This window comes from Watersipora subatra, chromosome 3 (genome assembly GCF_963576615.1).
Source record: "Watersipora subatra chromosome 3, tzWatSuba1.1, whole genome shotgun sequence".
Taxonomy (NCBI): domain Eukaryota; kingdom Metazoa; phylum Bryozoa; class Gymnolaemata; order Cheilostomatida; family Watersiporidae; genus Watersipora; species Watersipora subatra.
The window spans coordinates 56,310,183-56,336,350 of NC_088710.1; the positions used below are offsets into that span (position 1 = coordinate 56,310,183).

Sequence of the window (26,168 nt, forward strand, 5' to 3'; positions counted from 1 at the left end):
ATTTCAAGCTATGATTGTGTTTATTATCGTACAGTAATAATTATAAATATTGTTTCTATGTTGTTTTCTAACTCCAAATCTTTTAATTAGCACAGTCAATAAGGTATCCGCGCAAAAAATACACTATTTTTTCTTCAGTGGAGCATTAGCTTCGCGTGGACAAATACTTGTTGACCGAGTTAATTGCAAGGAATTCGCATATCATAAATAGAACCTCGTTTCCAATGAAAATTTTAATTTAAGATGTTCATTATGAGCTGTCAGTGAATAACAAAGCTGCCAACTTAATAAAGAGCGGGTTAGAAAGTAAGAAAGGGGTGAAAATAAAACCTTAAAAATTCAGTGTGATTCTACTTAAAATACACTTCAATAAAATAATGCAGTTTGAGTTTACGCCTCTACCTATTGAAATAGTGACATGCTATGCTACTCGCTGAACAATCTGTTTATTGAGGGTTTGGCAAGAATAGTAGGCTGTTTTTTAAAGGTTGACCCTAAAAACGGTCAAGGGGATAGGAAGCAAGGGACACAAGAGAGCTAGAAAAGAAAAATTGCCGGATGAGGGTAAGAAGAGAATAAAATTGCGAAGAAGGTAAACGAGAGAGGTCAAAGGTCAAGGCAGTCTCAAGAGTAAGATATATGTAGCAGAGGCAGAAGTTAACAATGTTTAGTTAGCTCCTATCGCTAGTTGTTGCTTTGGCTTGTGAAGAGGGCAAGAAGGCGTCGCGCTATCTGGGGAATCTGGAGCACACCTTCGTCAATAAACTACAGAACTCCTATACACAATAGCGGCAGTACAATATGATGAAAGAGAAATAAATCGGCTAGAAAATACCAGAAAATGATATTTATAAGAGAAAGCAGGGTTTTTGAAATTTGAATATGCTCATTGGTTGGTACTGCCGGACAAACTTGATTGGATTTTCATGCTGCTGATTGGACAGAAGAATGGAAAAAATGGCCTATCTCCAAGGCTTAGCAGTAATCTTAAAACTAGTAATGCGCAACCTCGCAGCCAAATGAACCAATGCAGTTGCTAAAAAATGGGATACAAAATTCCTGAACTAAAAATACTTTTCGCATATCCTTAAAGGCAGAAGCATTACCAGTCCATCTGATACCTCTCTAATTTCTCTGATTGATGTAAAGAAATAGACATAATTTTAACGAATACAAAGAGTTCTCTTTCTTGGAGTCAGTTGTTTCAACAAATTCTGTCTTATAGTTTAGGCATTATCACTGACTTCCATGCAGCTCTGTTTTCCACCTATTTTGCCATGTCTAGTTGGTGAGAGAAAGTTGCCAACTAAACATGCCATAGTCTTGTCTCTTGTCTAGTTCCCTCAACTTCATGCTACGCTTCGCTACATCTTTGTATCTCAGTCTTGGTCTGCCTGATTCCTCTTCCTGTCGTAGAGTTGTGAATATAATAGTCTTGGTAATTGTTCATAACCCATCCTGCGCAAGCATCCTAGCCATTTCAGGGCTAGCCTCTCATCCATATTCGCCATGGATGAGAAGCCAGCCCTTTTAAGGATTTCAATGTTTTTGACCTCATCTTTCCAGTTGAGATTCAATATGCTGCGTAGTTGTCTCAACATGACTGTGTGCAGCTTCCTCCCTTGTGTTTGGTAGAGTGTCCAGGTCTCAACTTCATGTAATAGGGCTGTTAGGAGTACAGCTCTGTATATCATACACTAAGCTTAGATGGTTACATGTTTGGTCCGCCACAAACGATTTTGAAATCTTGCAATAGTAATATGATTTAGCAGTAGACTGAAAACTGATTTAGTGACAGTGAACGCAACTGTTTCCATTGATAATGTGAAAGAGAGGCTCAAGGCATCTGTTTGCGGATACATTTATATTTAGCTAAAACATTCGTAAAAATTTCTGCTAACTACATAAAAATTGTTCTGTAACTGCTCTGACCAGTAATTAATATTCTTTATTACGCATTTGTCAAATGCAGAGTGAAAAAATGGAGTTACCTTCTCATTAAATGCTCAGACAACTCACACGAATGTTATTTTATCTATGATTTGGTGCAATTTACTCTACAAAATTTAATAATTCCTATTTGAGCAGTCTTCAAGTCCTATATTTGCAATAGTAGTGCAACCCTGTGCAGATATAGTCGAGTTTTGATAATACCGAAAGCCAAATAAGCAATTTCAAGAAAGTTTGTTGCTAAGAAATTGCCCCACCGATCAAGGGTAATTCACGCTTTGCCGGTATCCTTTAGCTTGCTAGAGCAATGCAATATGGCTGGTTACTTAGTAGCCCATTTGTTACAAATCCTAGAGTGACTTTTTATCAGTTAAATTGTTACCTGCTACTATAGATATAGTAAACCCTAGATATGCGAATAATCAAAATAGGTGAGGCCTATAATTAGGATGATGCGACGTCATGGTGATGTGTAGAGTGAATCAGCTGATCTATGAATTCCTATTGACTTAGCACTAAAAACTGCACAATTATTCCATAGCTTGTGCATCTGAGACTGCATATTTTATTGAAAATATATAAAACTGACTTTGGATGAGAAAGGCAAGAATCTTACACACATAATAATGGATAATACCAATGATTTAGAAGCTTCGATATCATTGATAATACAAAGATTGACCAAATAGAAATTAAACTAATAACAAACTAATGAATCAAATGAGATTTAGAAGCAGTTACGCTGGACCACTGTATTAAACACCCATTAGTCATGACTGAAAATAACTAGACGAGATAGTTTTTGTCTAAGAATGGTTGAACTAGATTTCTGCTTTGAAGCGACATAGTGTATTCTGATTTTAATATAGCGATTACATCCAGATCAATACAGTTAGCATTAGGACTTGGCGCGATATCTGCTTTTATGAGCAGTGCTCAAAGTGCAGACCTAAAGCACTGCACATCTGAGTTATTGTTATAGCCACCCTTAGATCATATCTTGGAAAACAGAGTCTCAATGTGATCCTGGTTGATCTTAAAGGTTAGGAAGTAGTTGATGTAAGGGTAGTTGCTGAAAAGATATTGAGCAAAGCCATGTACAGATTTTGCTGCTGACTCAAAACCAATGATCAAGGTTTTCCTATTATTTTCCACTAGCAGCTTTCCTGCTTGGTGTCTTTAATCGGCATAGATAGCTTATGATATTGCTGAAAACTTCTTGTTTTGAGTTCAAGTTCTGTCTTGTTATGGGCAATTCAGGATATACCTGGAGTGTTGTAGTCTTCTCTGATGACATTTCACTAAGAATTTGATCTTATTGTTACGTTTATGACTTGAAAATTAGCATGACAAGCATGCTTTCACTACTAAACTCATTGCTCAATTGAAGGCTCTGATGCTGTGATGCACATCACTGCGGACGTAACGTCGTGAAAACAACAGCCAATTATGTGCCTCACTTTTGCTTCATTGTAATGATAGCTATTCGCCAATCTAGGGTTTACTATATCTATGCCTGCTACAATATTATTGTGGCAATCTTATTAGACATGCATAAATTCAGCCTAACATAGCACACTGCCAGCAATTAGCTGATGGCTGGTATAGTTATCAGTTGTCCTACCCTGTGCGATACATTCTGGAAGGACTCAAAAACTAGTGAAGCAAGAACAACCAAAGTGTTACCATAGTAATACATGGTTATATGTAGCGGTCATGTAATTTAATTACATGTCCAAGGTCTAGCCTAGATAATTTATTAGCGCTAGTACGAAAGATAAGTTACCACACCATGATGAAATTCATAGGATTTTAACCTCATAGACTGACAACAGCGAGACAACAACCAGCATACAAAACATTTAAACGAGAAAGTTTAATGAATTGGAGTTTAATAATAGAATAAAATGATTTGACCGCCTTAAATTGATATGACTACAATCTTATGTGCGAACAATAGCAGGTGAATCAACCCAAGTCATTAGTACATGGCATTCCTTTTTGGTTACGATAGATAAGCAAAAGAAAGAACTGGAAATAAGTTGCTGACTTTTGCTCCCAGGTTAGCTCTTAGGTTTCCTTATACAAAGAATAGCTGACCATTTATAAAAATTATGTTAAAGGACCACACTACCTACACAAAATGAGCAAAAATTGATCAGAGATTAACAACACAACCTTCTCTAATCGCTACACACTATATTGTACAAAGGAATCTGAAAAAGCTTGATAAATCAGTAAGTATAAAATATACATGTACCTTTCGCATGCCGAAGGTGAAGAGTATATTAATAATTATCATTACATAGCACATTAAAGACAGAGAGATTATTAGCAATGGGATGAGGCAGCCAAGGAATTACAGAATTGCTGACTTTAAGGAACATGATGAAGACAGAAGACTCGTTCTCCATTAGCAGACGTTACCATCGTCAGTCACCAAGACAACTGAGGATTCATTAGCAACTGCAACTGAAATATACAAGCGTTATAGAATCAAAGGCTACCGGTGATAACCATACTCTGAAATATAAATATAGTTGTTGAAAACAAAGTGGTCAATTTGAAACTGAATTAATTACAATCCCAGGCATGCTTCATTGTCAAAACAGAAGTGAAGATTTGCAAAGAAGACTGATGCATGAGTGCGCAATGAAATAGCTGCAAATTTAAAGCTTGCCTTTATAGCATATTAGCACCAGTAGATATATTTTGTTTAGTGAGTGTAGTTACATACATGTATGGAATGTAGCGAATTTGAATTTACAGTAAATTTACATGAACATACATGAAAAATATCTCAAAGTTGGTGGGAAATACACAAGCAACATCCTGTAGCTTTTGTTACAAATGGCAACAGGTACTCAGATGGTTTCAATCCGCTTTTGACATATTAAAAGCATATCAAGTCCAAAGATTACAATCATATTGAAGAACACGCGAAAAGGAACAATGTCACAAATTCTCTTCTTCAACGCTACATGTATATGATCATGATGGCCAATAATAAGCATTATAAAAATGTCTGATGCGGGTGCCCATAAGGTATGGAAGATGTCGCCAATTTTTCGACTATATATTACACTCACAGAACCATTTATTCAGTAAATGTAACGATGATAGAACGCGCATACCAGGATAAGTTAGTATCTGACTCAACAGACTGTCCAGTCAACTTTGACAGAGCACACACTAAACAGTCACTGTCATACCTCATCAAGCTGAGAGTAACACATCAAGCAGTTAGCATCAATAGAAGGTCAGTGTAACTGGTTTAAAACATCATTTGTCGTGAGCAGGAAATAATAGCTTTATGAATATTGATTTGTCTGGACCATGTAGTTGAACTGATTAACATAAGAGCAATATTGAAGTGAAGAGGCTTGGTGGTAAGACCCAGAACAGCTAGAGTTAACTTCACCATAATATGAATAATACGAAGCCAATCACTAACTAAGGAGAAATTGTTTATAAAAAGTTCTATTATAAAAAGAAGCTTACAATTTTTTATTTTTCAACATAATCTCCATGCAATGACACGCTTTGGCCATCGAGGTATCTACTTTTGTATGTTTTTAACGTAGAAATCTTTCAATTGACTTTATAAAAAGTCGCTCACTGCAATTTTAACCTCGTCATCACTATTGAAGTGGGTTTCTCTCCAAAACTACTTTACAGGCCTAAACAGGTATAAGTCAGGTGGTGCGAGATCAGAAATGTAGGGTGGATGTGGTAGCAACCTTTAAAGAAATTTATTGATTGCTTCTATTGTTTTGGCGGCTGCATGGAGCCTAGCATTGTCTTGATGAAAGGTGATCCCCAGCTGACTGTAAACCTTGATGTTTATTCTTTACATCCTTAACTTGCTTTAAAAGTTGACAGTAGGTGGTATTATGGACAGCGGTGCCTTTCCAATGACAGGAAATAGTGATAGGTCCTTGCATGTCCCAAAATAACAGTAAGCATGACTTTATGATAGATCATTGCGATTTGAACTTTTTTTGACAAGAGATTCACTGTCTCTACTGTATAAACTGATGCTCGGATTAGGATTCATAGTGCTGAATCCAGGTCATAACACAGGTGAAAATCCTTCTAAAGAGCTCACCACCTTTTCTTTCATACCGAGAAAAGGTTCTGTTGACACAACTCAACCCTCTTCTGTCTATGCTCTTGGGTCAGCTGTTTGAAAACCCAGCACCGGCTAACTTTAGAGTAAGCCATGTCCTCGTGAAGAATTTTGTAGGCTGTACCAACTGACACACCAAATTTCTTTGCAACATCTTCCACTGTCACCTTTCTCTCAGACTGAACAAGCTCATTAACTGCTTCAACCACGTTAGAGGTTCTCACATCAACGAATCTACCTGATCTCTATTCATCATCAATACTTATTCTGCCTTTTCTAAACAATTTTGACCATTTGAAGACATTTTTCTGCCCAAAACTGTCTTCTGCATTTACTATTCACATTCCACATTCACTATTCCCCTGTAAATCTCACTAGTTTTTCATTCTTCAGCGACCAAAAATTTGATAACTTGTCTCTGTTCACTTTTGGAGCTGATGTCCATGTCGGCCATTTGAAAAACCTCAAAAACCGGGTCACGTGATCACACAGCTTACAAAAAATTATGTGAATTATCTATAGAGATTATATACTTCAGAAAAACAATTGGGTTCCTACTTATAACCAAAGTCTATTTAAAAAAACAAATTCACCTTATTTATTGAATGGCCCTCATATTCATTATCTTGTCTTTGCAAAAAATGCTTTTATTTTTTCTTGCAGGTTATGGAAACAGCCAACAAGAGTGTGCAAAGCTTACTTCTGATTACCACAGCATAAACAGAGTATGCTGATAAACCCTCCACCTTATTACATCAGTAAATTTAATTGTGGCAATCAGAAGATTAGAGCAAAGGGTAAAATAGCAAAATGTCATATTAATTAAAGGGTGCAGCATTTCACCTCAACTAGTTGACATATAGGCATCTAAAATACAACAGCCATTATAGATTCTAGACTATAACATAAATAAAACAAAAATGTTAGACATTCTCAAATGGAGAGCAGATGACAAAAATATCTTGCTGGAAAGCCGGGATTTAGTATACCAATATTGTCAGTCATATCAACTCTATGTAACTACTAGTGCAATACATAAACCATTTTGGCTAAATACTGCCATGGCAATAACTGGAAAGATCAGACTACTGAAGATAGGAAACTACTTGCTTAGCAAACAGGAAGTTTGCTAAACTCCGAGTTCCAAAGTTTTTTTCCCTTTACGAAACAGTATTTATTTGTATCCCTTCTTACCACTCATTGTTTCCACTAAACATAACTGATCTCTCTCTCTCCCCCTCCCTCTCTATCTCTTGCCAGTCTCTTCCTACAATGCACTGATTTCTACCTACATCTCTCTAAATCTTGCTTGTCTATCCAACATCTCTCTGATCTCTTTCCACAATTCACTGGTCTTTCCCTCATACCTCTTAGGTCGCCCCACATCCACTTGCCTCTACCTATGATGAACTAATTTGCCCCTACATCTCACTGGTCTGTACCTACAACTTGCTGCCTTCTCCCTACAACTAACTGATCATTCCCCTTGATTTTTGGAATCTTATTCTACATTTTAGAAGCCTTCGTTATGTCTTAATGTACTTCCCCTGCAACTCAACCGTTTCCTTTAAATGACACATTGAAGGATTCCTTTTGAGAGCATTATGGAAAGCTGGTACAAGCTACTTGGCGCCGTTTCCATCACAAAGCAAAAGAAGGCACTATCGATAAGTTCCTATTAATCTCAAGTGAGTCATCACATTACAACCAACCGTATAATCAAGGGCAACCCATCTGTCATGCTACCCACGCTAAGCTACTGATGCATGGATTACAGACACACTGGTTGAATCATGTACCTAGTACATACAACAGCAAAATTTAGTAGAGAGAACAATTTATGATTGCCCACCAGTTTTGTGCTGAACTATAATGACCCTCACATGACCGCAGGGTGAAGTACTCCAGAAAGGTTTTTCTCATTAAAAACCGCTAAAGATTAGTGGAAACAACCGGCAGACTTGAAACATATGACTTATAGAGACTTATACATATGACTTGGAAAATATGACTTATAGAGGGCCATGAATAACAACATTTGCTCATAGCGGTGATTTAGTAATTTCATTATAATACTACTCTACATAGATGTTGGAGGGAGAAGCGTGGGGAGAAAAGTTGCAAGTACTGGACAAGCAGCAATGCGCAGGTTGTTCATGCGATTCTAAAGACTTTGTGAACAAGAACCGCCAGAATCTGAACAAACCACAATGATTACCTGTCGCAGAAGCAGGTTCCTTCAAAGGACTAGATTCCGTAGTATTTTCCCCATCAGCTACTGGCTCTTTCTTCTACAATGAAATACGGAGATAATTGAGCAAACAATCATTTGAGATTTTGGGATGAGGGGAACAGACAAAAAGATCTTGGACAAGTAAGTACGCTTTTGGATTTCCTTCCCATAACCAAGTGGTGCATGAGACCAAATAATAAAACATATCTTTCATGGAATGAAGCATGTCATAAGTATTTGCTAGTTCAACTCGGATCCATGAACTTTGAGTTATTTTCTTTATGCCGATTTCATCAGTTAACACGATAACTATAATTCTATCAATCATCAGCAAAGGAATTCAATTTTTTATAAAACAAGCGTTGAAGCATCACAGGCTGAAAACATTACAAGTAGTTATACAGATCTGACTGATCTGACAACAGACTTGACTAGAGTTATCGTGTACCCCATTCCAAATAAAAACTATCATCTTGTGAGGAATAGGTGATTAGAGTTCGATAACCATCCCTCTACTCCTACACACACAATTTAGAAGCGCCCTAATGCTCGCTACCATCTCATCTCCTCACAAATGATCCTTGCAAAGGGATTACAGCGCTGTACCTACAGATTAAAGTTAGCTGAAACAGTTAGCCATGAAACAGCAGCTGTTGTCTCCTTTTAGCCAGACCCACAAGTCTCAGATAGAACATTAATCATTCTAAATTGCCATATGAATGGTGCACTCAACCTCACCTCTGACGGTGCAAAGAAAATTAAAGATTACCTTCAGACACTCCTCCGCCCAACACCTGATTTATGTAAGAGCGATTACTAGCCAGACTAGAACAGATATAAGCTGCGCAAGCCGATGGAATTACTGCGTACAGGTAATAAACCACCAGGTCAGTAAGGTAAGCTTAAACAAAATCACTAGAATTGCACTGGTTTGTGGAGCAACGCCTACAGTACTGATACCTGGATATAACTTTTTGCCATTCACATTGAAACAAGAGATATAAATTCCCTCACCAGGCATGTTCTATATCCCATTACCAATATTGTGTTGACGATCTGGTAATTAACTCATGCATACAAGGCTTACTGTACAATGGAAAATGCATAGCGAGTTCACAGATAGAAGTTAAGACTTACGGGTGTACACACGCTATACCAATCATCAGTGTGTATACATAGTGTATGTCAAATATTTTACTGTTATCCTTAATTACCTCGAATGTAACCAAGCTAACAGATAATTATCAGCAAATATTTTTTGAAAACTAATTCTGCGATACATCGGCAGCGTATTATGCAGATGCCGCATGCACATGCAAAGTCGAGGGCACAAAACAGCTGGCAACTAACGCGATGAATTTTATTGACGTCTGCGCAACCAAATGTCTGTGAATAAACTTTACTTATACTTATGAAATTTATTCTCATGCTTGAGAGAATCGACGCGCTGTTAGCATTACGTAGCATAGCAACCCACCTCAAGTTCGATAGGCTCTGAGCCTGGCTCTCCATTCTTGAGCATGCCTTTGCTCTCATCTCTCAAAGGTGCCGTAGTATCTCCATACACTTCGCTTGTGCCAGTTGCTTTTGTTGGGCTGTTCTTTTTAGATCTTGTACAAAAAAAAGAGTTAATTCTCATGTGATACGGGGTTACCTTCCAAATCTATCAGCTGTAACACGAATTTGGATAAAATCTTTTAGCATTCATTTATGAGGTAACTTTATAATCAAAACCTACCTCCTTCTAATGATGATAAATAATATAACTGCCGTGATGAGTAAAGCGGCCACCAGCACTCCCACGATGATGCCTATAAAATACCATCGGTAATACGCGCAGCAATTCCCAAATGTCCTCAAGCTATTCGATAGAAGGTATGATATTTGCATGCGAATGCTATCCTAATACTTGAGATTTAATAGCATCAATCAATATATCTCTTTACACTGTACAAATGTAATTTGCTAGTTGTCACTCTACGATGGTCTCTGACTCACGCTTGCATTGGAATACTAAACAGTATCTGTGTAACGAGGTACTGAAGAACCTGGCCATGTACGAATGGGAGAAACAAGTACTCTCACGCTAATCGGCACACGCTGAGTTGTCCACAGCCAGCACAGGTGGGGAGGAGAATGAGTAAATGAATGAACTAACCGATCTGGCTTCCATCAAGTCCTGAAGAGGAATTGTCCTCCGCTTCCGTAGAGGTTACTAGAGTTGAACTATTTGTAGATACTACAATAGCCATATGGTTGTACAGTAAACACAGACCTGAACTTTAACCTGATAAAAGGAAGCAAGAGAGGAAACGGATGCCTTTATCAGGTGATATCAAACAGTGTCCTATCCTGCATACATGTAAACACTCATGTGATAAGTAGCATTTTGAGCTGGAGTCTATTCGATAGTCATACCAAAGTGTACACGCCGTGTCTTAACCATTGGTTAGCCTTGCTAAATGTTACTAAAAACCTGTTACAACATGTCAGCCATAAGTTGTCTTTAAACTTACCTATTTACAGAATCATACAAAAACACTGTTTGGATCCGAAAATAAGGTTTTGAAAGCTACTTACTTCAGGCTTTGAAAGAAACTTACTTCAGTATTTGAGTAAGTGCACAAACATAGCGCTACTTCTTTTGACCAGACCAACACAGAAGTTACAATGTATTTCTATCAATAATGGTCAGAATGCGTTTAGCTCGAATATTATAGACTAGAAACAGGTGGTACACCAGACCCTACTTACCAACAACTGATCCATCTGCAAAAAGACCAACAACAGCTTCATAATACTATATGCATGTGTCATCATACAAATGACAAAAGAAAGCATAGTACCAAATAACTACACAACCTGTTGCCTGTCAGAAAACTGGACCAAAATGTTGAGGTTATGGCAGATAGGTTTTGCATACATTATATAAAAATGGTATAGATAGAAACTTACTATTTTTTGTTTCATATTCAGTATTATCACCTGCCATCGTCTTAGTCAATCGATGAAGGCCTAAACACAGAATGATATATCACAGTATATATCTATTCAATTCCTCGCAAAGCTAGTGTTTTGGAAACTTACAAAAGTTAGTACTATAGTTTGCAATAACAACATTGATGATTCAGACAAACACACCTAGCATCAAAGTTTGAGAAATTATGTATAGAATGAATCATGAGTTTTATCAGATTTTTGATGTGATAAAACGTGAATGACTTGCAGATTAAAACTAGTGATAAACTGCCACTTAAAAGCAATCTTTCGCTATTGACAAAATGAATTAATGCTCATGATGTAAATCAAGATACCACATAAAAATTGCCTTCAATATATATCTGATTGAAGATTGTTACTAGTTACGTAGAACTAGTTATGAGGAACTTATTACCAAGAAATTCTAGCTAGAGACCACAGCTAAAAACATAGATTAATCCAATTGCAGAACGCTGAACTTGCACATGGTATTAGCCTTCAACAAAAAACCCTCACGATAAATAGAGATCCGTGATAAACTCGAAGAGATCTACAGTTCTGAATTAAACACTGAAAAGGAAACAGACATTGATTTACTTCAATAAAGAGAGACATTTTGTGTTAAATAGAATAACCGCAGTCATCTATCTATGTCATCTATTGTGAAATTGACAAGGAAATAATTGCATTAAAAAGTAAACCAAAAATTAGCAGAATTGTTTAGTAAGAGAAACTATCTTTGGCATCCACCTAGTCTTAGCTTTTGTTCCACGCGTTTCTCACTACTTACCATATTTCCTCTAACAATAAACTTTATACTACATAACCTTAGATTAAAATGATCAGCAAGTGTAATAGCTATGATTACTTTTGAGTTAGCCTTCTAAATGGCACCTGTTCCGCTTCACAATATTGCCATAATAGTTGAATTGTTTTTATATGTGACACAACTTTCACTAACTGATGAACTTTATATAAGACCACAGAGCTTCAGACCCAATCAAATCATTTGGCTTGTCATTTAATATTAAAGCAAGTTTAGTACATTTTAATTCAAATTATAATCAATTAATATAATGAGCTGAAATACGGTTCAGATGATTATTGCTACTGTGTAATGAAGAGCGCTAAGGATTACTTATAATGACAACAATTACATCAATGAACATATTGTTACATTTTAATAATATCATAGTGGTTTTGGCTGAGATGTATGATTCAGCTGGTAGACATAACTCTGATTATGTGCTGTAAATTCATAGTAACCAAATGACAGACTGGCCATTGAATCTCTACGACATAATACACATGTACTGTATAAGTAAAACCGGAAAACTGTTTACTGTTTTGGGAAAACCATGTTTTTTGAAAAAGAAACATTTTGTGAATGAGATAATGAACTTGTTCACGCAAGCTTGTAGTACATGTATGTCGAAGTTAGTTCTGCAATCACTGAAACTGATTTGAACCATGTCAAGTTATTTTTAAATGGTCAATGTATCAACATAGAAATCTAAATCAAAACTAAAATTAACTAAATCAAATTTTCTACAATTAAAGAACATCTTTCCATATTTTTCAAAACTACACGAGTTATAGCACTATAAATAAATTTGCTGTACTTCACATGTGTATTAACTTTGGCTTTAGGTAATGGAAATAATGGATAAAGTTAAAAAGTCAGCTGAACTGACAAGAAACTGATGACAATTGGTTCCGTTTCTTCTAAACCATTGAATTGGCATTGAGCGTTCGATTGCCTCACGTTTCTATGCTGAACCAAAAACATAATACCTTTCGTTGTTGTTTTAGCTGGCGAGCAAGAAACTCAACAATTCTCTTGATACAAAGAAATGTGCGTGTAGCAATAATGAAAACAAGGAATACAATAAAGTTAAACAGATCCGCGAGTACAGAACATCTCAAAACAAGCAGTAAGTGCCACAAAACTGCAGAAATGATGCTATTTTTCTCACCAGTTAGTGAAAACTTGTTGAAATAAAGCCGCTCTGTGAGAAAAACCTTGACGATCCTTGAAGGAGAGTGAACTTTATAATACCTTTGTCTTACCGCCTTCGATTGCAGCCGTTCTCAAGCTATTTGTGTCATTAGAAGACAGGCTAGTCTAGAAACTAGCTCGCTCATATATGCGGGTATCTATCGCAGCGCTTCGCACAAATTTTAAAACGACGAAATAGAAGAACAATAATAAATTATGAGTGAACGCATGCATCAATCAACCCAACTACAACACTTTAAAGAAGACAACTCCAACATCACACCGCAAAATCGGAGTACTCAGTACATATAAATACAAGTTTTTGAGACAGCTGCTGTGTGAAATTTAGCAACATCAGGCTTGTTTAAAATTGAAATAGAATTGAAGACAGATTTACGACTTATTTAGACCTAATGATTCTATACAATACATACCCATGCTCAAATGCCACATTGAACACATGTAATATTAATATTGCATAACATGCTTTACAATCTTTTATGATCACATATTGTAGCTTACTGTAGATTTCTATCACATCTACAGTATATAGATAAATCTAAGTGTTTGTTGTTCTGTCGTATGTTTAGTTATAGCAAGAAAATATCACGAAAAAACCACTTTGCACTGGAGTTAAACTCCATAACGCCGGTTTTGCAGACGGGCGTGCTAACCACTACACCAAGTGACCACCTTGCCATACTATGGAATAATTGCGTGCACACTTATTACAAACACCAATCTTTTCATGGCGATTGATTAAAACACGCACACTTCAATTAGCCTGCTTAAACTACAAGAAGAAAAATGTGCCTACATTTCCCCCATGATGCTATATTAAGTATATATAGCATAAACTTAATCAAAGATATAACACACACAGAAATAAACAAGCAACTTCATTTAAAATATAGAATGGTTAATGTTGAGTAAAAATAAATTTTCTGTGGAAAAACTTTTTTATTACTCATGCAATGCCGGACATTTTGCAAGTACATGTATATTGTACAATGATACTCATACCTAAAATACATATTTCAGTTTCCTGGTAGTCATTGAGAGTCATATGAGTGATATATATCATGTATCGAGTTTTGTTGTATTCCAGAAAAAAAAAACTACAGAAACTATCCCAAACTGATAGGAATGGAAAGAATTGTTTGATGCATCTTTGTGAAACAAGTGGGGTCTCAATTATTGCAGAGACATACTAGTAGTTTGTAAAAACATCAACTAGACTACAGAATTGAAACACTCCATTGTCACGAAGTGACCAAAATAATGTTTGCGTAGAACACCATGAGCTAAAAAAGTCATCCAATTATGTTAGCCCTTCTGGATGCAAAAGAATATTTATTACAGGAATAAAATATTGAAACATGAACTGCTATGACAGGCAAAAGTGACTACTGACTACCAATGAGATATCAGAAAAATGCAGCAACTATTAGTAAAAGCCTACACTGGCAAATGTATGTCATAGCACAATGACAAACAACAGCATAAAGGTAAAATACAAGACATTCGCAATGTCAACACATGAGCTAAAAAAGGACCTAACAAGTGCAGTGGTCTTGGTGTTTGCCTGACTTCCATTCTAAGTACTGGGATAAAAACTCCTTAGGCGGTCTAAACTCCTTTGCTTTACACACAACAGAAAGGCTTTTTCCATTCTCGTTGTCCATGCCTGCCAAACAATTGCAACAAATTTCCTCACAGCTCCATATGACTAATTTGTGTGACAAATAAGGCTAATGAATACAAAATTATGCAAACAACACATAGAAGTTGCTTGCTCGTGGTAAATGGTCATGTCATGAAGGGTTATGGTGTGAAGTTCAATTTCTTTCACATATAACTCCAACTATTTTATCACATAAAACAAAATGTGTAAACTTTCAACAAATAGAACAATGAATGAACATAATAGGACGCTATAAAAGGTTTTACAAGTTGTTAAAATATATGGAAACCTAGCTGAAGTTATGGTGACTCATAGAAGTGTGTACAAAAATAAAGGCCTGTTAATCCTTTTGGAATCATTGAGAGTGCTTGTGGTGAGCAGGCAACTCCTTTTCAAAATTAAACATTTGAAATTAGTATAAACACGGCTCGATATTATTATAAGGCATTTTAAGGTGTCATATACAAAGAACAAAGAATAAAAAAGAACAAAGAATAAAAATAGTGAGAGGTCAAAATGATAATGCTCGGAAATAGCTTGCCTGTCATATTATAGATAAAACAATCTTTTGTAATAATATTTTAACTGGTACCAAAGAGCATAATCTAGGCAACACTCACTAAAGGAGTCAAGTCCAAGATACTGGGCTACAGCATGCACCAGCAGTCGACCAAAGCTTGTTTCCATGGTCACCTCAAAAATGCAATAAGGAGCCTCTCTGAAATGTTCCCTCACATCCAGTTCAATTTTCTCCAATAGACCCTGTAATACATTCTCCGATGTACAGTACACGACTTTGAGGCATTTGTAATAATTAGAAAAGAATCTGTATCCATTAGAGACATAAAACAATCATAGACAGCAGTGGAATCAGTTTTACACAGATATGTCAATTATTACTAGGTTGGCACATAGAGTTATCACTAGGTTGCCACATAGAGTTACATGATAGCATATCAACAGCTAACAACAGCAACACTGTTTGAAGTACAGCGACAGCTAGCAATTTACACCAGAAAGTTCTACAGTATTTTGATGGACATACACAAAACTTTTTTCTCATCCCTGCGCATGAGTAACCCACTCACCAGTGGAACATGTCGTCTCTTAAGAAAATTCCGAATTCGTTGTTCTATTTGGAAGAAACAGCGATCACTGCTATAAGAGGGATGCACTGTAAATACAAATAAGCGCCTAAGATTATTGGTAGCATGTTCTATGTGCAAACGTATTGAATCCCGAGTGATGTTCAATGGCCACTCCGGTTTGTCTTACTGTCAATTACTATAATTGTTGGAGATATATCTAAAGGAAGGTCTTTTTCTATTTTTTGGAAAACAAAATTCTCAATAACCAAAGGATTTAACACACAAGTTGTAAATCAGGTCAGAAGTATAAAGACGAGTGGGTAATTCTTGACAGTTCAATAAATTCCAACTCTGGCCTTGACAATAATTTTGAATCAATGAATCTACTTGAGGCACTGGCAATTAATGCTGGTGCATCGAGTAGATGAGTAATAAAACAGGTGATCACCACTATTGCCATTTTATCCTAGTTTTCTAGATCTTTTTTTGGGAAAAACACTATTATATTCTATAATAATTTATATATTAAATTTATTATATATACGTAATAATATATATAATAATATACAAATATACATTAAATATATATATTTAATATATATTATATATACTGAATATTATATTTTATAATATATTATTGATATTATATTCTGAAAAAAATTGATGAAACAAAACCTATTTTTAGTTAAATAAATATATGTATGTATGCTTGATTACAGATGCTCTCTAAAATTTTGATATTTTGATATCTTCTAAGAAAAGTGGGTTGTAAAACTACCAAAAATATGCATTGCAGACTGGCGTATGCATTAAGCATTTGTTTTGTCCTATGCATATCACGAGAAATAGTAACACGTAAATAGCATATGTAAACACTTTTATATCAAGCAATGACAGCTGGCCAAAGGTGTTCATGTGAGGAGATATCTGTTGGATGATCGTTTACTCGTTAATAAGTAAAGGTTACCTTTGACAAGCAACTCACCAGATCTCATGTCCGATACGTCCTCAGACTCTATCTCTACAAAGTCAGCATCGATAGACTCATCGCTGTCATGCTCAGACTTAACATCTCCCTCAATGACCAGCATCTGATCTTCCTCAGACATCTCTATGTATGTGTTCCAGGCCTGTAACAGCACACAGAGGGCTACAAAACATGGGAAAGCAATGACTCTCAAAGAGCTTCATCATAAATCCAAACCAAATAAATATAATATATACATGCATATTTAATATAAATAATGATAAAGTGTAGGAGTCCACACACTTTTTTCAATCTTTGTCAGCTGTCAGTTTTGTACACAAGTTTATAAAGTTTTTAGGTTAAACGAACCACGACAAGGCTGTGCTAGGTTGTCTATCCCAAACATTGCAAGCCAAGATATACAAATTTGGCATCCATTATATCATAAAGTTAATAACCTGAAGCACTTAGAATTTGAAACTGGTATGATTAAAGCATTGTGTGGTAATCTAAGACTTGATACTATCACATAATACCCCTAAGTTCAAATAGCATGGTCTATAAATAATGGTAATTCTGCCTCCATCATTACATATACTTGTACTTCTGTCAATAATTTACCTACAGGAATCACTATTAGGTGCTATTGCCCATTAGCAATATACAGACCGTTCACATAGTGATCTATCTTTCTCTGATACTAAAAACACAATAAGATGCATTAAAACATAACTAAAATTTTGATGTTTTTTTTGTTGCTAGGCATTTTGCAGCACAGCAAATAAATAATTACACATCATAGACTTTCTTACAAACTACTCGGGCAAATGCCAACTAAGATAGCAATCTTCCAGTGAAAATGCAGTGATTGTCTGAACAAGTTTTTTTTAAAACTATAATTTACATAATGATAAAGTATATCATTATGTATATTATAGTTATATAAGTTATAAATTATAAACATTTTCATAAAAAAATTTCAACTTATAAAAATTAAAATTTTTAGCAGGTAAAAATATGATCACAATGGTAATCGACAAATAATGAAAACAGTTGAATGACTACTCTGTAGATAGATATATGGAGGTGACTCTGAAGAGGGATGTAGCTAAGTACTGTATAGCAAATAGAAGATCAGATGGAATTAAAGAAGTTGGTGTTAATCTATTGACCTGTTGAACATTACAAGTCTGAATTCTTCCAGTAGAGAGTAATGCTGAATTTTTCCAGCGGAGAGTGATGCTAGAAGTGCAAGTGTATCAGTTTTCGTCACTTTAGGCCAAAAGGTCGGATATACACTAAATACAAAAAGGCAAAAATTTCAACCTGCATCTTTTCAGCCTCCAGAAAAAGGGAGGAGAAAATTGAGTGGCCATAATTGTCAGAAAGCTGGGCAAACTCTCCTTCTATTTCTGACTCCTCCAGCCCGACAAGGGTCCGCACCATGCTCACTAAAGTAGGAAGAAACAAGATATTGTTGTAGGAACCATATTGCAACCGCTGAATCTAAGCAAGTACATTAACAAACAGTTAAAGATTGCCAAAGCTTTAGAACTATATACATCAGCAGTTGCCCTTTCATCCCCAGATGATAGTAGTTGACACTGTCAATGGTACACATCAGAATACAGTCAATGGTACACATCAGAATACAGTCAATGTTACACATCAAAATACAGTCAATGGTGCACATCAGAATACAGTGATGATGTGACAATACGAAAGTTATGAATAATGCAGTCTATAGCAAATCTCTAACAAAGCATATACAATTGATACTCAAAGTTGAAAAATCTGAAAGAGTCGAAAAAATCTGCTCTATAATTATTTTCGTATGTAAAACCTATAGTATGTTACAGCAAATATTCTTATAAAAATATGTTGGAATTTAATTAATTCATTTAAAAGCCCTAAACACAATGACTAATATTTCAAGTAAATACAAATGGTATTAAGACAAATGCAGTGGATAAATACGCAAACAATGATGTAGAAAAGAAAGTTGAGTCTGTGAAAAACCAATTAACAAAATGAAAATCAGTAAAATAACATTTTTAATTCTTGCTTTACCTAAGCGACAGTTGATCTGGAAACAGTTTAAATTAATTCAAGTTGTATACAGTTTTAATCATTTTTAGACCTTACCTTTTATTTCTACCAGTTTTTTGGCTTTTATTTACATAGCCATCATAATTCAAGAAATTTAGGAGATCATTTGTCAAAAATTACGCTATCTGTTGAAAAGAGACAAAACCCTGCTCCAATTTTAAATTCAATGTCAAATATTTGTTTGCAGAAACGATCTTAAGTTGAGGTTTGACTGTGTTCAATTCCATCAGAATTTACTATACGACTAGAAACTAACGCCTTGATAAGCGATTCTCTTAGCAAATATGTCAACTGTGCATCGAGATTCGCCATCTGTGATATAGCTTTATAGTAAAAATTCAAAAATTTATGAAAAGAGCCATTGAGGTTTGAGTGCATTTTTGCTAACTTCATAAGGGTGCGACAAAAACTTGCAATATTTAAAAGATGATTGTTTCTCCTGATTTAGGCTAGAACTAAATTTGCTGCCCTTGACCTACATTCAAAGCAGCCCATTTGATTAGTGCTGCCAACAACAATTTTAGAGCTAGCTATGCTATCATTCATGCAAGCCTATAAAGTAAAAAGTTGAATAAATTGAAAGGTTTATATTTTCAAGTTATCTAAAACATACAAGTGCATTATAAATTTTTATTGTGAGGATAATATTAAGGTGTACTGTATCCTTAAAATATGATACTGATCAATTAAAAGTTATGTTGATTTCAGAAATATTTTAACATATTCCAATGCTGACCATAATAGTATCTGTAAGTGCCATATGACCGTAAACGTTGTAATATTATTTTTTTCTACATAAATTTTTGCGCGAAATCAGTTATGATTACCAATGGAGCGACCGATATAACATCGCAACTAAGCCGCATAGACGGAAGAGAACAACTCCCTATAAGTGCAGCTGATGCATAAGGTGCAGTACGTTTTGTGAAAAGCTGTTGTGTTGCTCGCCCGCTCGACGGGGGGATAACTCCGCAAAAACAACAGTTTGTCAAGACAGGCTAGATTGTTTGCAATATAGGTACTTTCGATTAGAAAGCAGAGGCTTTGTAGAGATACGTCTTGCCAAAACCTTTCATCCTTTTCAAACGTATCATAAGAAAAACATATAAGGTCTTATGCATAACAATACGCTTATGACCAGGACTATACCAAGACATAGTAAGACTGATTTGATGACACAAAATGAGTGTGATGAACTAGCAACTCACAATGATTGTGTCTCTTAGCATGTCGTTTACTCCTGCAGTTGAGTCTCTCACTCAGTGATTGATAGTTGAGCGCCTCAACTCGACCATTTCTACTTCGTCTTGTCGATGGCTTGGTAGGGGGATGCACTGAACTCACACTCGAAGCATCATCACTTGTATATTCGCCATTGAGCACCTGGCTGTAAATTGATTGTTTTTTCATAATAGTTATGGCAGAATCATCTTTATAGTCCACAGCCATGCACAAGACACCATAAAAAAAACTTTTGAATAAATATATATCGGACTAGCGAAACACCCGGCGTTGCACGGGTATTAAAATGGGAAAATATTATGTTTATAAACAATGAGAAGTAATGTAGATGCCTGCCACTTGCTATTAGCCTGGCACATTACCAATGGATAATTTGAGTAAGCTGACTAATAAGAGCTAGCTACTTAACTAACCGTTCTTCATGACGTTATGGCGCAACATCATGGAGGGCGGTGGCGTATTGACACTCATATAACAAAATATATCACCTAATGAATCCATCAAGCTCAATTGGTAAGGGATCGGACTAGCGGACAGGAGGGTCCGAGATCAAATCTTCTGCGATATGGATTCCTATATAGGAATCCATATCCATATTGCTATAGCTTGGCAAACATAAACACAGACACACAAACTTTGAGAAATATACAGATAGTAGATCATAATCCAGCAGCTGCTCTTCGATATTAACCTGGAATTATGTAGTTCATAAACGCTAAACATAGTCTGATAATTCAAATGGAGTTGTGAATACTCATTAAACGTATTGCATTCTGCAAATCAACTATTTCTATATACTTGACACACGTATAGAGTTAGAACATAAACTTATTTTGAAAATGCTTAGTAAAGTAAATGTCAGTTTAAGATGACACCGAAGAGACAACAAAACATATATGTATTTTTGTATAAGAAATATGGCCTACAATCAGCAATTCAGTAGCTGGATTATTCTTGCGTGCCATATGATCAGTGCGTGACTCGCTGCTCAAGTGCCTACATAACTGACCTCTTTAACTACCCCTATTAGTGCCTAATCACATGCCTGAATTGAATGACCCTTGGGATGAGCCACTGACAAGCAAATGCAATCGAGAGCTACTAAATGTAGGCAAAGCGCATCAGCCATACTGATGATCTAATATGATAAAAATTGTAAAAAGTAATAGTATAGCTAGCTAATAGTGAAAGAAACTTTTGCGTGCTGCTGAGTCAAGCGTGGCTTTCAGCTTTTTAGGGGTACACTGTTTAGTAGGGCGTGCTGTTGAGTAGGGCTCGTTGGTTGCGTCCGCATAGCATGCTTAAAGGTTGACTTGCAACAAAATTCACATTACAGTTATTTGGCATCAAAAGATTCACCATGTCTTACTCTGTTGTGTTTTAGGTGCCAAATCTGTGGAAATGTGATTACAAGCTTTTAAAAGCTCAAAAACGAAAAACCACTGTAGATTGGAATCTCTTTATTTCTCTGACGTAGTCATGAAATTTGGTTATCGTCTTGTCACGTGATGTTATCACGTGAATTGAAAGGCCAATAAAAAGCTCAATATAAAACTTATTATAGCACTAGTTTATGACAAACACTTCGGGTTTTACCAAAGACCCCGTATCAAATATAGATGCTCGCTACTTTACAGTTTTGTTTCGGTTTGGTCTAATCGGCAAGTCGTAATCGGATCATGTGACCCAATACTTCGCAAATAACTTCTGCAGTGCTTTTCGATTATCACAAATGACCAACAGGCTCGTCATGATTATCAGACAATGATATGTACTCCTTCAAGCTAAGGCTAAAAAATTAAACGAATTTTTACGGTAAGTTATCACTGCTAAAAGTGACAACATTAAAATGACGATAAAACAGATGCGTAAGAACAATAGACATGGTTTTATTGAATGCGTGAAGTGTATTTGTGAAATATTTCGACGAATAAGGTTGCATGAAAGTGTAAACGGAAACCATCTAACACAGCTACGTCACATTTGAGCCGTTTTGGAAAGAGAATCCAAACTACAGCGGTTTCGCGTGGCTGCGATTAACTGTTCGTTTTTGAGCTTTTAAGAGCTTGTAATCACATTCCTACATATTTTGCACCTGCAACACAACAGAGTAAGACATGGTGAATATTTTCATATCAAGTACATGTAACTGTAATGTGAATTTTGTTGCAAGTCAACCTTAAACTTAGGGGTACAACGTCGTTTGCTTTGTTATGACAGGCCATCATTAATTATTACACAGTGTCCTAACGTGACTGTACAAAATACATGTACAGTATAACCAGTAATGTGACTGACTGGGTTTGACGCCCAGAGTGACCATTTTCGTGCAAAAATGAACACCAATTATTCTTCACTAAAAACATATATTTGTTACGATGTAAGTTTGTGAGGATAGTTGATCTACATGTACCTGTACAACAAGAACACTAGAAAGGAAAAAGTAATGGTGATATGGTCAGTATTACATTTATGCCTAGATGATGATAATAAGCAGTTCATTGAACGTGGAACATAAAACAAGTCATTCGGATAGAAAACGCACATCATGTATTTGGATAAAACAAAAGAAATATTATAGAAATCAAGAGCTGAGATGACTACCTACAAAGTTTGCTCACATACTAGATACAGGCAAGAGTTAGCGATTGCACATTATTATTAGTTAATGTAGCGTCTCACAAGTCGTCAATAATAAGACATATCGTGACCAAAATAAAAAAAAGTGCATTGTAGGTACCTGTTATCCAGATCGGCGAGATGGATAACTTTAGAGTATGGATCAATCCTATCATGTATACCCATTTTGCCAGGTCCCTTTTAAACGCTGAAAGTGTACAAAAACATGTCATAAAATAATTGTCTAACAAATTAAATCAACTATAGATATCTGTCCTTTTGAAACATCTCAAAAAGATAATCCTTCTAATTTTAGTGTTGAGTTGATTCGAAACTTGTTGCATATTGTTCACACATAGTTTCTATATTTATAACCTAAGGAAGTATGCCAATTAAAATAATATTACCAAAGAAAGAAAATAAGATTGCTGAAAGTTTGAAACAGCTACTAATGATTTAGAAGACAATTTTGTACTATCAAATGACGAACAGAAGGTGAATTGTATGACCTACCCAGAGACATTTACCCTAAGATTAGCATAAAACAACACGTTTAGACACAAATTATTAGCAGGAGAAAAATGTCTGACTCAATGAGACACAATGCTCTAATGCTATGATCAAAATTTGCTCTTCAATAAATAATCTAACAACTACAATGGACTTCCGCCATATGACATTAATTCGTTTCGGTGTTGGCATTGTAAGACAAAAATGTTGTATAAAGGGTATAGAAACCTATAATAGTAATTATCTAATGCAAACACCCCCTGATAAAAACATCAAAATTGTACATATTAAAAATCATTAACAAAATAGCATATTAACTTTAGTAGCTATAGTTACCTACAGTTGCTTTAGTGTATTTAGTGGTTATGGTCTGCAATAAAATGTAGCATTACTATGTACAGTACGTACCGTAAGGAGCTCTTACCTCCGAGACAGACGTATAACATAAACTTGGAATTTACCTTAAATGAAGTTAGCTTACTAAACACAAACTTAAATCTAGGTTTTAGTGTGAATTTTACTAAACAAAACTTCAATTTTGACAAGCTTTTTAACAAGCTGTTAAACAGGGAGTATTATTTAATAAAATAAATACCACATTACTCTACCTAAAAACAGCACTATAACAGATTGAAACGAAACAGGAAGAGGCCTATATTTATGTGTCATCTATACCCGAAATTAATCACTCTAAATAACCTCGCTGAGGTAGGTCCTATTATTGATAAAAGTGCCTGTTTTTATATAGTACTAGGATACCACTAACAACCAATACAGTAACCAAGGTATGTCATCCATATATAAACATTGACAATATAAAATCAGCAAGGTATCAATGAGCAGTAATAAATGCTTTGTGATCACATAGAGTGAGACATGGTAGCTTTTGGTTAAATTATGAAACCTAAATTAAATGAAGAGACTACTGAAGCCTAAATTGATATATGCAAAATAAGCATACACGTGTTAGAAATATAAATTGATTTAAGTTTGTTCTACAAAATCTTTGATTCATTCCTCGGGAGCACTTTGATGCATTCCTCGGGTGAACGCAAACATACCAAACAACGATTTTGATAGCTCAGTATCATTGATTTTATTTCAAACCCGTATGTATTTATTTCATAACCTGCTTTTTGCATTGCATATCAGGCTCTTCTATTGGTGGAATTGCCTATACATACACTGGACTATATATGAGCATGCATACATTATGTATGTACCAAATATGGCCCTGTAGGAAACCAATTAGTGCACATGTATTTATTTGTCGCTAGCATGGTTTCGGTAATGTTAAAATTGGAACAATGCACCATTTAGTGACGATTACGCAGAACGTGTTTGGTTGAGAAAAAGAAACAAATTATTATCCCTGGTGGTTGTGGGTGCATACCTGCCAACTCTCACGCATTGGGCGTGAGACTCACGCAATCACCCCAAAGAAAAAATGAAAATGCGTGAGATTTTTGCCCAAATCTCCGCAATTTCATATATCCTATCATTGATACATCAATTGCCCTACGTCTCACGCCCCCAAATCTCACGAATTGCCCCACTCTTGGGTTGGCAGGTCTGGTTGTGGACAACTTGGGCTTGATCTAATGTAAGCCCAATAACCTTACAAAATTTTTACTTGTAAAATAAATAGTATTATTTTAGGCATTAAGTAGTACTATTTTAGGCATTAAGTAGTACTACTTTAGGTTACAAACATTGGCACTAGCTATACAAAGTATCTTAAAAAAGAGATTACATAGAAACTTAAGCGAGAAGAGAGGAGAAGGGACAGTAAAAATGAGGGAGAGAAATATTGGATTAACAAAAAAAACTACTTTGCTCCACTCATTTTCAGTAGTCCTCCTAGAATTGGTCAACACACCATTCGATAATGACGAGCTGTAGTTTTGTTTTTATATTTACCTGGTTATTCCTACTGGTCTCCACAAACAAACTAAACTCGAGCTTTCGATGTATTTTATGTAATATAACCCCGCCATCAATTTACAGGACATAGACAACACAACGCAGAAAGTAGACATAAACCATACACTTATATGAATACTGTCATTGAAGAACTACCTCCTCACTAAGCTTAAAAGGGAAAGACAGTGTCTCGCAACCATTTTGTCATATTACTTCAGCTACTTCCTGGAAATTATTTTGTTTAGAGCGATCAGTGTCATCAATACAAGAGCAACTCACGAAATAATAATAACTTTAATTCAACCTAATTGAAAGAATAGGTTTGTACATTTAAATCCCTAAAATTGACGGATTGTTTTGCGTTATCTATTGTATCTTTGCATACTCTAATAAAGACGATTCTTGAACGCCGGTACTCTATTCGGAATACATGTACAATGTATACAGTATATTTGCTGTACAGTACTACTACGGTGGCGTAACTCCTGTTACGCGATACGATCCTTGTTAGGATGCGTGAAATAGTGCTCTATTTATTGCATCATACAGGCGTTTCGTTTTATTGTCACTTCTATAGAAAAACACCCGCACATCGTATACGCTCAAGCTATAAATAAAAATGTGTTATGTTGAATCATTGTTGCGCTAAAATTACAAATCGAACCGAAACCGCAGCATTTCTTATTACTACATTTCGACGAAAAGGTGCGATCTAATAATACATTGAGCGCGTAGT

The 26,168-nt window shown here is 35.6% G+C and overlaps 2 protein-coding genes across 4 annotated transcripts; both read right to left on the bottom strand.

Annotated features, from left to right (window-relative positions):
* Positions 1 to 3,684: 3,684 nt before the first annotated feature.
* Positions 3,685 to 13,398, bottom strand: LOC137391190 (uncharacterized). Of its 2 annotated transcripts, none has more exons than XM_068077577.1 (8): positions 13,268 to 13,398; positions 11,268 to 11,327; positions 11,067 to 11,081; positions 10,471 to 10,551; positions 10,051 to 10,123; positions 9,790 to 9,922; positions 8,298 to 8,370; positions 3,685 to 4,422 (listed from the first exon to the last, which is right to left on the bottom strand). In XM_068077577.1, exons 2-8 carry the CDS (start codon positions 11,302 to 11,304, stop codon positions 4,364 to 4,366), a joined length of 471 nt encoding a protein of 156 aa, XP_067933678.1. In that variant the 5' UTR covers positions 11,305 to 11,327; positions 13,268 to 13,398; the 3' UTR covers positions 3,685 to 4,363. The 2 variants fall into 2 exon arrangements, with proteins under 2 accessions (XP_067933678.1, XP_067933679.1); XM_068077578.1 differs by lacking the exon at positions 3,685 to 4,422 and adding an exon at positions 6,909 to 6,946.
* An 820-nt stretch (positions 13,399 to 14,218) lies between these two features.
* Positions 14,219 to 23,223, bottom strand: LOC137391428 (R3H domain-containing protein 4-like). Of its 2 annotated transcripts, none has more exons than XM_068077900.1 (7): positions 23,121 to 23,223; positions 20,383 to 20,525; positions 18,356 to 18,480; positions 17,048 to 17,192; positions 16,063 to 16,148; positions 15,595 to 15,736; positions 14,219 to 14,977 (listed from the first exon to the last, which is right to left on the bottom strand). In XM_068077900.1, the coding sequence occupies exons 1-7, from the start codon at positions 23,183 to 23,185 to the stop codon at positions 14,847 to 14,849; spliced, it is 837 nt and encodes a 278-aa protein (XP_067934001.1). In that variant the 5' UTR covers positions 23,186 to 23,223; the 3' UTR covers positions 14,219 to 14,846. The 2 variants fall into 2 exon arrangements, with proteins under 2 accessions (XP_067934001.1, XP_067934000.1); XM_068077899.1 differs by having other exon boundaries at positions 20,347 to 20,525.
* Between the last annotated feature and the right edge of the window lie 2,945 nt (positions 23,224 to 26,168).

What these genes read in the sequence shown, in the direction of transcription:
- LOC137391428 (XM_068077899.1), bottom strand. Translation starts at nt 23,185, where the DNA reads ATGGGTATACATGATAGGATTGATCCATACTCTAAAGTTATCCATCTC. An exon ending in TGGAGGCTGAAAAGATGCAG is followed by an intron (nt 17,193 to 18,355) that starts GTTGAAATTTTT and finishes GTGCTGTTACAG; the next exon opens with GCCTGGAACACATACATAGA. An exon ending in TCTTGGACTTGACTCCTTTA is followed by an intron (nt 14,978 to 15,594) that starts GTGAGTGTTGCC and finishes ATTGTTTGGCAG; the next exon opens with GCATGGACAACGAGAATGGA.
- LOC137391190 (XM_068077577.1), bottom strand. Translation starts at nt 11,304, where the DNA reads ATGGCAGGTGATAATACTGAATATGAAACAAAAAATA. An exon ending in ACTTGATGGAAGCCAGATCG is followed by an intron (nt 10,124 to 10,470) that starts GTTAGTTCATTC and finishes GGTATTTTATAG; the next exon opens with GCATCATCGTGGGAGTGCTG. An exon ending in CAGAGCCTATCGAACTTGAG is followed by an intron (nt 8,371 to 9,789) that starts GTGGGTTGCTAT and finishes ATTTCATTGTAG; the next exon opens with AAGAAAGAGCCAGTAGCTGA.